General features: G+C 42.2%; 1 protein-coding gene across 2 annotated transcripts in view; it reads right to left on the bottom strand.

The window, feature by feature from the left end:
- Positions 1–12,296, bottom strand: part of suz12b (SUZ12 polycomb repressive complex 2 subunit b) — a 66,187-nt gene that overhangs the window by 13,269 nt on the left and 40,622 nt on the right. For both annotated transcript variants that reach the window (XM_085963974.1, XM_085963975.1), the window contains 5 exons: positions 9,608–9,710; positions 8,630–8,735; positions 8,081–8,258; positions 2,192–2,280; positions 234–377 (listed from right to left, as the gene is read on the bottom strand). In XM_085963974.1, the coding sequence (XP_085820100.1) occupies positions 234–377; positions 2,192–2,280; positions 8,081–8,258; positions 8,630–8,735; positions 9,608–9,710 (620 nt within the window). The remainder of the gene's footprint in view (positions 1–233; positions 378–2,191; positions 2,281–8,080; positions 8,259–8,629; positions 8,736–9,607; positions 9,711–12,296) is intronic.

Here is a 12,296-nt window from a genome sequence, read left to right as displayed (position 1 = left end):
GGTCAGTGTGCTACAAATGCCAATGCTCCTTAGAGTGATCACTGCAGAGCCCTCCAGTCAAACACCTGTTTGGGTTTAATCATGATCGATTATGTCTTGGATGAGGTATCAGAGGGTGTGCAGCAAAAGGAGGAGGAAAAGAAGAAATCTTGCAAAGAGCAAAAAAAGACAGCACCATGGCTACTCAGCAAGCTCAGAGTTCCCTTTAAGAGGCTTCAATAAAGATCACGTACCACATAGTTGAAGATAAATCTGCTATGGCAAAGCTTGAGGTGTTTGAGCAGGCTGTACAGCTTCCGACAGTTCAGCGTGCACCAGGGACAGTGCAAGTCGTCTCTGGCTTCAGTTTGCTGCCGTGTATTGTTGTTATAAAGAAACTGCAAAAATAAATTCAAATAGTTAAAAGAACTCGAAAGACATCTTCTGGTTTAAACCCAACTTAGCATACATCGCGACTGACATCAGCTGGGTGTCTGGAAGTCACCAACTAGGAAAGTCTAAAGCCTAAATTTATTGCTAACAAAATGGCAATTTGTTTAACCTACCTGGAAGTCATAATTAATGACAAACTAATTGATTCCCAATTTTCCTCCACTATAATTTCCCATTACAGTCGAATAGAAACCTCAAAGTGGAACGGCTGGGTTTAGACAAGTCTAATTAACAAGATCTGGGTAGAGTAAACCACTGAAGTATGAAGAATAACTAAGGACTACATATGAACTGAATCATAACAGGCTCTGGCAGATCAGGGCCTGCGCCATTTGAGCAGGCCACTGAAGTATTGTCATTGGTCCACTGGCAAAGTGGCAAGCGATCAGGTTTAAGCACATCTATGAGGGCACTGTTCAGGGTGGGCTATCCATCCACAAAAAACAGCCATTCCATGTTTGGTCTGTGGGTGCTTAATGCAGTTGGGAGTGAAAGGTCGGTAGAGAATAGGGCCATTTAAAAACAAAGATTGTTCAGTTGCCTTTGACAGATTAAAGTACACAGGTTAAAAAAAAACTCGGCAACTCTGAACAGTGAACTATTTTTAAAAAAAGCATTGAATTGAGCAATAACTAAAAGACACACTAATGAAACTGAAATAATTTTAGAACTACAGGAAACTGTGCTATCCAGCACCGACGGGACCGAGCTGCTGCCGTTCCCTCAAAACTGCCGGACACTCCAGCGCTAATGTTGAAACATACGGCGATTTTCAACTCCGTGTGAATCAACAAACCCTGTCGCTTTGCAACAGCTTCTAAACAGTCGGCAAGCGTCTCTAGCTGAAGCTGTTGCTTAGCTACAGACCTTGCAGTGCTTAACTGTTGAGAAAAAAGCAACGAAAAGAAAAAAAACGGCTCCTGATTTTTGCCGGTGGCTCGAGCTTGCCGGACATTTAGCCTCCGGATAACACAAAGTTTCCTGTAGACAGTTTGGAGATTACTACAAAGACATCAGAATTATTCAAAACTGCTTTGAGCCCTGCTACAAGAAATCCAATACCGGACTGGGTCGTGATAACAAGCTTAACATGAAGGCAGAGAACTGGCTGTTAAGGACAAGTCACCTCCAAGAGAGGTTGCATTGTATTGAAGCTGAACAATGCATTGCCTCAAAAGGGCAGTGGAAGCAGATTCAATAGTAACATTGAAAAGGGAATGGGATAAATACTTGAAAGGACAAAAAGCTGCAGGGCTATGGGAAAGAGAGCAGGGAGGAGTGGGACTAATTGGAGAGCTTTTTCAAAGAGCCAGCACAGGCACGGTGGGCCGAATGGCCTCCTTCTGTGCTGTATCATTTGATGATTCTATAATTTGTTCAAGGTTAAAAATGGTGCTGTACAATTAACACTCCTCTACCTCCAAGAACCCTGCCCTCATACAGTGTATGACTTAATTTACTGTGGCCAAACATTCCAACTCACCTGCGGCCTACACCCAGCAAGCAGCCCCAGTGCACAACAAATGCCCGTGGGCCTGCCCTCCAATCCTTAACTCTAGCTGAAAACAAATTCTTCCTCCTCCTGCCTCCAGAAAAACAAGCCCAACATTTAACGTTCCTACAAGAGCATTGAAGCACGATCACAGATTGTAGCAGGCGTTTCACTCACTGCCAGTGCACGTCTGGATAATCTGCAACACCAAACACACACTTTGAAACCTAAGGACACACTTTTTTTTTTTTTTTTTTTTTACTGTACCTGATAAAATATCCTTAATTTCTGTCGTGGTTCCATTGAAACTTGCTCCTTTCTAGTTTGAAGTTCAGTTGTTAGAGAATCTTTTACAGCTGTGTTTAAAAAAAAAATTAAATGAAGTGCTCATCTGAAATGTCTCATTCACACTTGCTCTCACTGCTGATACTGGTGTCCCAACCAATGTCCCCCATAAGCTGCACTGCCTCCTGTGCGGTCTGCTTCCCTCAAGGCGCAGCCCATTCAAATTTGTCCATGTGCGGTATCCACAATGTAAAAGCCGGTGAGCGGCCTGCTCGGAACACTTCAGACCACTGCGCAGCCGCGCGTGCGTGCACACACCTTAGTGGGAACGCAGGTCCCAACAGTAAACAGTAAATATCACATTTAGATTTTATTTAAAAATACCACCCTCAGTTGGGTTTCTTCAGTAGTGTAAGTTATGTAACCAGTTCTTCAGTCTCCTCTTTCGGACGAGACATAAAACATACATCTGCCCTCTCAAGTTGGTGTAAAAGATGCCATGGTACTACTTTGAAGAGCAGGAGTTCTCCCCGGTGTCCGGGCCAATATTTATTCTTCAACCAACATCAGCAAAACAGATTATCTGGTTCTTTATTTCATGGCCGTTTGTGGGAGCTTGCTGCGGGCAAATTGGCTGTCACGTTTCCTACATTACAACAGTGGCTACGCTTCAGATGTACTTCATTGGCTGCAAAGCTCTTTGAGATTCTGAAAGGCTCTATATAAATGAAAGTTCTTTCTTCAAGGCCTTGCTAGTAAAGTGACTGCTATGAACGTTTACCAAGACTCCTAAAGAACGCCATTTGGGCAGTTGCACCCAGTCCTGGTTTTGAGCATGCAGCAAAGAAAAAACACAAGCCATTTATTGGTAATCTTCTTCATACAACCCACAAGGATGGGAAAGGAAAATATAATTAGTGCAGCAAGGAATGTTTCAGCTGGGACTACAGCAGATGGTAGAGGGGGCTTTACTCCCAATTAAAGCTACATCTGGCCAGGAGTATTTGTTCTTTAAACTTGCTGTAAAAAATGGGATGGGGGTTGGGTGAAAATCAATTTACCCCATCAAGGACCACTAATACACCAAAAACATTTGCAGAGCTCTGGCAATTAAAGCACAGATTATCCATGAAGCCGTTTATAAAATGTGATTATTTTTTTTTTAGCTACCCTAGCTCGTAAGAGGGGTGCACTCTACTCCCAATAACTACACACAACACAATTGGAGAGACAGACAACATGTTAACAGACTCTCTAGGGAATATGAATTTCATCCCTCAGTAGACACTATTTCAGAGATTATCTAGACAGTCAGTAAAATCCCTGGGAAAGTCTCAGCACGAAATATGCTCTAGTAAAGATTCATATGGGCATGAAGGTTATTTCCACTTTTAAGAGATAAAATAACCTTTAAGTAGTTTAAATTCTTCCAGAGGCTGAGGTGACTATATTGGATGATGTGACCTTTGCCATCATCTTGCACTTAACTCGCTGCACTGCGCTGTGGGGGGGAGGGATAGGCTGAGCAGAAATGTAAAAAGTCAAGGAAAAATGAGAAGGCAAAAGTGCAGGGTAGCGATAGGGGTAATGATAACCAGAGTGTGGCAGGAAGGGACAGAGCATGTACACAAGAGTGTCAGAAAGAGGGGTCAGAGTAGGGAAAATGGTTTTTAAAAAAAACATTAAAAGCTCCACATTTGAACACACGCAGCATTGGTAACAAGATAGAGGAGTTGACAGTACAAATAGAAATAAATGGGTATGATCTGCTAGCCATTACAGAGACATGGTTGCAAGGTGACAAAGGCTGGGAACTGAATATTCTGGGGTATTTGCCATTTTGTAAGGATAGGCAGAAAGGAAAAGGAGGTGGTGTAGCTCATATTGGACAAAGCAAATTGGCAAAGGTAGGCTTGAGGAAAAGTTCTTGGGAGTGTATACGGGATGGTTTCTTGGAACAATATGTTGTGGAACCAACCAGGGAGACTATTTCAGATCTGGTAATGTGTAATAAGGTTGGATTAATGAATGATCGAGGTGAATGATCCTCTTAGGAAGAGTGATCATAGCATGGTAGAATTTCAAATTCAGTTTGAGGGTGAGAAAGCTAGGTCTCAAACTAGTGTCCTGAACTTAAACAAAGGTAATTACAAAGGTATGAAGGCAGACTTGGTTAAAGTGGACTGGGAAAATATATTACAGGGTAAGACTATAGAAAAGCAGTGGCAAACATTTAAGGAGATATTTCATAACTCTCAGCAAAGATATATTCCAGTGAGAAAGAAAGACTCTAAAAGGGTGAACCATCCGTGGCTAACTAAGGAAGTAAAGGATGGTATCAAATTGAAAACAAAAGCATACAATGTTGCGAAGAATAGTGGAAGGCCAGAGAATTGGGAAAAAATTTAAAAACCAGCAAAGGACGACTAAAAAAATGATAGAGAAGATAGCTTATGAGAGTAAGCTAGCAAGAAATATAAAAACAGACAGTAAGAGCTTCTACAGGTATATAAAAAGGAAGAGAGAGTAGCTAAAGTAAACGTTGGTCCCCTAGAGGATGAGTCTGGGGAATGGCGGAGACCTTGAAGAAATACTTTGTATCAGTCTTCACGGTAGAAGACACAAAGTATCCCAATAATGGATAATCAAGGTGCTATTGGGGTGGGGGGGCAACTTAAAACAATCACTAGCGCTAGAGAGAAAGTACTAGGCAAACTAATGGGACTAAAGGTGGACAAGTCCCCTGGACCCGATGGCCTGCATCCTAGAGTCTTAAGAGGTGTCCGCAGAGATAGTGGATGCATTGGTTGTAATCTACCAAAATTCCCAGGATTCTGGAGGTCCCAGCGGACTGGAAAACCACAAATGTAACGCCCCTATTTAAGGAGAGAGTCAGAAAGCAGGCAACTATCGACCAGTTAGCCTAACATGTCACTGGGAAAATGCTGGAGTCCATCATTAAGGAAGTGGTAGCAGGGCATTTTGAAAATCATAATATAGTCAAGCAGAGTCAGCATGGTTTTATGAAAGGGAAATCATGTCTGACAAATTTGCTGGAGTTCTTTGAGGATGTAACGAGCAGGGTGGATAAAGAGGAACCAGTAGATGTCGTGTATTTGGATTTCCAGAAGGCATTCGATAAGGTGCCACATAAAAGGTTACTACACAAGATAAGAGCTCACGGGGTTGGGGGTAATATATTAGCATGGATAGAGGATTGGCTAATTGACAGAAAACAGAGTTGGGATAAATGGGTCATTTTCAGGTTGGCAAACTGTAACTAGCGGGGTGCCGCAGGGATCAGTGCTGGGGCCTCAACTATATATAATCCATATTAATGACTTGGACGAAGGGACTGAGTGTAATGTAGCCAAATTTACTGATGATACAAAGATAGGTGGGAAAGCAAATTGTGTGCAGGACGCAAAGAATCCCCAAAGGGATAGAGATAGGCTAAGTGAGTGGGCAAAAATCTGGCAGATGGAGTTTAACGTGGGAAAATGCGAGGTTATCCACGTTGGTAGGAAAAATAAATAAGCAAATTATTGAAATGGAGGGAGATTACAAAATGCTGAGGTACAGAGGGATCTGGGGGTCCTTGTACGTGAATCACAAAAAGTTAACATGCAGGTACAGCAAGTAATTAGGAAGGCAAATGGAATGTTGACCTTTATTGCAAAGGGAATGGAGTATAAAAGTAGGGAAGTCCTGTTACAACTGTACAGGGCAATGGTGAGACCACACCTGGAGTACTGCGTACAGTTTTAGTCTCCTTATTTAAGGAAGGATATACTTGCATTGGAGGCAGTTCAGAGAAGGTTAATTCCGAAAATGAAGGGGTTGTCTTATGAAGAAAGGTTGAGCCTATACTCATTGGAGTTTAGAAGAATGAGAGGGGATCTTATTGAAACATAAGATTCTGAGGTGGATTAACAGGGTCGATGCAGAGAGGATGTTTCCCCTCGTGGGGGAATCTAGAACTAGGGGGCATAATTTCAGAATAAGGGGAAACACTTAAATCGGAAATGAGGAGGAATTTCTTCTCTAAGGGTCGTAAATCTTTGGAATTCTCTTCCCCAGAGAGCAGTGGAGGCGGGGTCATTGAATATATTTAAGGTGGAGATAGACAGATTTTTGAAAGGTAAGGGAGTCGAGGGTTATGGGGAGCGGGCAGGGAAGTGGAGTTGAGGCCAAGATCAGATCAGCCATGATCTTGCTGAACAGCGGAGCAGGCTCAAGGGGCCAACTGACCTACTCCTGCTCCTACGTCTTATGAATACCCCATTAAGTTTTCAGTCATGGTTTTCCCCATGTGTCAAGCACAGAACAGCAGCTTCACAAAGGTAGCCTGCATGCCATGTCAATTTGGATCATTGGATGCCATTGATTTAAAAAATGCAAAGTGCAAGAGGAAACTCCTAAAACCATAGAAAATTTATTTGGAATTGGTTCAGGATCCCAATTTGATCCTCCTACACAAATTCAGAAATGAAACGAGCTTCAAAGCAAATTGCTAGCAACCAAGCACAAATATGCTGCTTCACTCCCTGCAATAGTGCTCGAGATCAAATACAACAGCAATTCTCATACACATCAGATTCTGGTAGTTTTCACACACACACATTTATATACCAAACATATACACATACAATTTCATTTTAATTACAAAATAACTATTGAAATATTTTCAGCAAGAGCTAAAAATCACACTGATAAATTTAGCAACTGAGGTCCTGTCTTCCCTCAGGTGAACATAAAAGATTGAAGAGTGGGGGTGCTCTCCCAGTGTTGTGGCAAACATCACCAAAACAGATCAACTGGTGATTGGTTTCGTCACTGTTTGTGGGGCCTTACTCTGCTCAAATTGGCCATGTTTGCCTGCATAATGCTGACTGCAGTTCAAAAGTAATTCGTGGGCAGTGAAATCACAGACCTCAAGGTCATGAAAGGTGCTGTATAAATGCAAGTCCATTCTTTCATTAAAAGGATAGATTGCAAACAGCACCTTTCTACAAACATCCCATCCAATCCCTACTACTGTAAATGTAAAATCATTTTGTTCCTATTTATGTTAAAGATGCATTTGAGTATAACGCATGCAACTATCATCACTTTTCTGGGTCAACCCAGTCCAATATGCAGAATAACCCATCACCACACAGAGGGATCTTGAAACCCACCCCCCCACATTGATGTATGCTTCCGTACATCACATCTTCAGTACTTTAAAAAAATTAAAAGCTAGTAAATAAAGACAATGGGGTACGGTAGTGTAGCTGTTATGTTACTGGACTAGTAATCCAGAGAATAGTTCAAATCCCACCATAGCTAGTTAACAATTTAAATTAAGTTTTTTTTTAAGAAAAAGCTGGCATCAGTGAAAGTGCCCACGAAGCAGTCAGATTATTTTTGTAAAAACACACCTGGTTCATTAATGTCCTTTAAGGAAGCAAACCTGCCGTGCTTACTTGGTCTGGGTCTGTGACTCCAGTCTCACATCAACGTGGTTGACTTAACTGCCTTTAAAGTGGCCAAGCAAGTCACTCAGTTGTATCAAGTCGCCCACTACCTTCTCGGCAACTAGGAATGGGCAATAAATGCCAGCCTCGTCAGCGATGCCCACATCCTGATAATTAATTTTTTTTAATGTACTTAGTCTATGGTGAAGGAGCAAGTCCTTCCCTGCAGAGTATGGACAGAGGAACAGGAGGTGGTCATTCGGCCCATTGAGCCATTTGAATCGGATCATGGCCGATCTGTACCTCAACTCCCATTTCCAGTTCTGATATATAGGATTTATAAAATGGGGCCCTTATGGACTGAAGAGCGGTAAATTTTCCAGCGTGTATTATGTTTGCTGGTAGTTCCTACCGAGGGTCTGTGCTGGTTTCACCGAGTTGAGCTTGGTCTCTGCGGCTGTGGTATCTGTATTGCGAGTTGCAAGAGGTTTAGCAACCGGAGCAGTGGATCTATCCGCAGCATCTCCCGTCCATCGAAGGGTGAACTGGAGTGTGGGACCCTGAGAAAAGGTTTCAAAAGGAGGTAACCGCTGTAAAAAAAAATATAAAGCAAGACATTAATTAGAGCAAACACGTACTTCTGACACACACATCATTCCTGCTAACTTTCAAAATAGCGATGAGCAGAGTTGTGTAGATATCAGAACGGAAACCATGGGGTAGATTTTCAACTTGTTGCCCGAGTTTAAAACTGGCGCCGTGGGTTGGCTTCTGTAACAGGCAGCTGATCTATAAGGCCAGTGTTATGCCCGAGCAGCAAGTTGAACATCTACCCCGATAAGTCTGAAGCGGCCATCTACTGGTCACAGCGAATCGCGTTTCCTAGAAAACACCAATTCAGCACTGCAACATATGGAGGTGAAATGTCCGGGGGGGGGGGGGGGGCAGGGTAAATACACACCTTCCCATCCAGAATGGTTTCCCATGTCGCTCTTTTCTTGCTGACGGGGCATTCGTCCATTTCCTGCATGGCTACTTCATACTCCCCATCAAGGAGCTGCAACCGCCTGTAAATCAACACAGTTAGACTCAGAATACCACAACCATCTGCACAAAACTCAGTTATATAAAAGAATGACAAAGGTGAGCTGCGTTCCTGCGACATGGGTGAAGATGGAAAACTACTTTCAACTAATTGGATTTTAAAATTCAAAGTGATGCAGTCAGTTAAAATACAGCATTCTATGTCTAGGACCCAGGCTCAAATCAAACCCCGTTCTCTACTGATGCAAGCCCACACCAGGAATAATTGGATAATCATACCCAGTAAATGCCACAATTTGTTGATTGGGATGCTCCAGGTCCAAGGTGCATCAATACTCCACAGGGAGATTTGTAGAGCATCCAACCAGTTCCATACCCAGTGTAGGGACTGCTTCATGTACAGGTGGAAAATTCACACCCTGCAGCTATCCTCTGCTCACCTTGCACTCTACAGCAATAGAGACGCCCTCTATCCTTGTTTTTAAAATAGATCAGCAACTCAAAAAGTGATCTCAGCAAGAGACTGCCCAAGTGTTGACGCAAGTACTTTTCAAAAATCATTCCGAAAAGGCCATCAAAAAGGACAGACTTGCCAAGTTTCAGTGAATACCAATCCCCGCGACTGCTCACTACTTCCTACATTACATAAGTGAGCTTGTCATTCTGATATATACTCAAAAAAAGCCATCCTCGATCCTTTTGAGCATCCCGTTAAATATGCAAGCACGTAATATATTTCCTAATAAATCCTTTTCAAACCTGATCAACTGTTGCACGTTCTGGCTAGCCAGGGAACAGAAACAATCCTTTATTGATGTGCAATAAAAGACAAGTATACATACACAGATACACCCTGCGCCTGTACATCATACTGAGAGTTTGGCTGTGTTCTTACCTATTCTTATCAAAGACGGTCATCTGAGCTACAAAGGTCTTCTCCCCATCATCTTTGTGCGATGAATTTCGCTTTCTCCTACTAGGAAGCTCATCTGTTACTTCTAAAAGAAAAACAGCACTGGTATCAGAAGTGGTGATTTGAGTTTTATCATTCTGCCGTAAGATCAGGTTATCAGGGCAGCTCAATGATTCATTAGTTTCTGAGCACGTGCACACTGTGTAAACTTTCCAGAAACAGTTTAGCGTAAGCATGTAACCGTGCAGTGCAGAACCTGAAACTGCATTAAAAACAGGGTGGCTGCAAATTTAAACCCATTTTAACTCAAAACATATTTAACATCGGTTTTCCAGGAGTTACTTTCTATTGTTACCAGTTCTTTGTGCCACATTTGCACCTCAACAGGAATCAGTTATAAACTAGTTCTTATGAGTTAAAAAAATTACCGACCGACAGTAAAAAGACAGCCAGTCAGAAATGCAACATTTTAAAATGGACACAACCACCAACCAGGAGTCTAGGCTACTTAATAAATCAAAAAAGCCAAGAAAAAGTAACAAACTTATTTACACAATGGTCATGGAATAAGTACAGAAACTTTCCGACTGCAATAGAAATTAGAACACTAGGTCACAACTCATCTGAGGTCCAGTGTATTTGCTGACATCTCACTCAACTGAATAGCTACGGTTTTGGGACTCCAATGCCTTGTGAAATAGCACAGGGCTTCACGAGAGTAGTTGGTCATGAGACGAGAGCAGAAACCAGAAGCATCCATAAAAGGGAGGAGAAATCAGGGGTGCTGTTTTCATACACTTCCTATCTACCAATTACAGGTAGTATCAGAGACCCAAAAGCGGGTCTGCAACTACCTGACAATGGCGCAGCACATGCAAAAAAAGACATGCCTTGGTGCAGCTGCAAAATGTGAGATGGCCCTAAAACATGCACTCTGCCTTGATAATGCAACAATTCTTGAAACACCACCAGTTTACACAAGGAAGCGTAAAAACTGGGAGAAAACCAGATGCAATGAGTTCTTCCCACTTGCATCTTCAGCACCAACCCACTGCTGGAAGTGCACTAGAAAACCAATCAGCAACAGCTCTAAAATGTGTGATGACAGCAAGACCACCGCAAACAGTTGAGCCAGATACAATCATTATAAATCTTATTCAAAAGCCAGTCAACTGCTCAGTGCACACATTTGATTACGAAATGCACAGTTTTTTTCCAACTTCACGGTGCAAGTTTACAGTTTCAAGTCTAGCTTCTTTTGTTGGTGCTGAACATTCTACACCTTATAGTGGCAGGTAATAAAGATATCGGAATAGGTTTCCAGTCCTTTCTCATTAACAAATGTGACTTGGGAAGTCGCTTTTCATAGAGACTGAAATACAGTCCGGAAACTGAATCTGGAACCAGTAAATGAGTATTCAAACTTCCTAATACATTCGGAAAAAATTACATGCAAGTGTTGGAATCATTCGCCATTCAGACTGATCTTCCATAAAAAGGGCTGGATTTAATTTAGCTCAAGGGGCCGCACAGCAGGCTTGTCACAGAGCACTTCAAAATCTGCTTCCAGGAATAAATAGCTGACTTTCCCCAGATGATGCGACTTAGTCAAGTGCTACGTTTTAGGGTGGGATAGTGAAACCTACAAAAAGATGCACCTTACCAGTGCATTAGTGATCCATGAACACGCACTGCAGTAACAGGTGTTCAACCCCAAAGTAATCCCCAGTTTTTAAAACATTCCTTTTAACCAGACCCTCTGCTGAGTCCACACTGTGAATTACAAGAACGGAATCTGTAAACACAAGCACACAAAGTTCTTATCGCTGGCTGTATCAAAAGGTGGCGGAAATATCGGTTTAAAAGGGGCTGTCGAATTAGAGTGTCAAAAGGAAAAAGTGCAGCCCGTCAACAAGCTACATTTGATGAGAACTCCATTGGAACGTAAAAATAAATTGGCATGTGCTTACAATGTTGAGACCACCCCCCACCTCCCCCCCGCCCTTTCCTGGATTTTTTATTCCTCAATTAAGCCACTAGGTTGAGTGTGCATTAAATGCGAACGTCTTTCTACAGTACTATTTAAAATGCTATTAAACTAAGGCTTGTAACAGTTAATCCCATTGTTACTAAACCACTGCAAATTTCTTTACTGAACTATGAATGTTGGCGACCTTTACAAAAACATTTCAAGCACATTCCGTGAACACATTTAGGGGTCAGTCTTGGCTCAGTCGGAGCACCCTCACCTCGAAGGTCGTGTTTTCAATTCCTACTGCAGGAACCTGTGTATCCCTCAACTAACATCCCAAAAACAAATCTGGTCATTTATCTCCCTGTTGTTTGTGGGAGCTTGCTGTGTGCAAATTGGTTGCTGCATTTCCCTACATCACAACAGTGACTGCACTTCAAAAAATACTTCATTGTCCATGAAGCACTTTGGAACGTCCAGAGATTGTGAAATGCGCTATATAAATGCAAGTTCTTTCTTTTCTCTTTCACTCACATTTCATGAAATGGAGCAGGGCTTCACTGCCTCACCAATAAGTGTAATAAACTGCAGCATTCCCATGGTTTAAAGGAACACCTTTGCTTTTCAAATGGTTCCTAAGATGGTTTGAGCTTCAAAGACCGTTAAACCAAGGCACTAACAATTCTTGCAAAAAGTAAC

Source organism: Somniosus microcephalus, chromosome 21, assembly GCF_052327205.1.
Source record: "Somniosus microcephalus isolate GS21.2 chromosome 21, FLI_Smic_1.0, whole genome shotgun sequence".
Classification (NCBI taxonomy): Eukaryota; Metazoa; Chordata; class Chondrichthyes; order Squaliformes; family Somniosidae; genus Somniosus; species Somniosus microcephalus.
The sequence above is the reverse complement of the archived record's forward strand: the minus strand, read 5'-3'. Positions and strand labels throughout refer to the sequence as shown.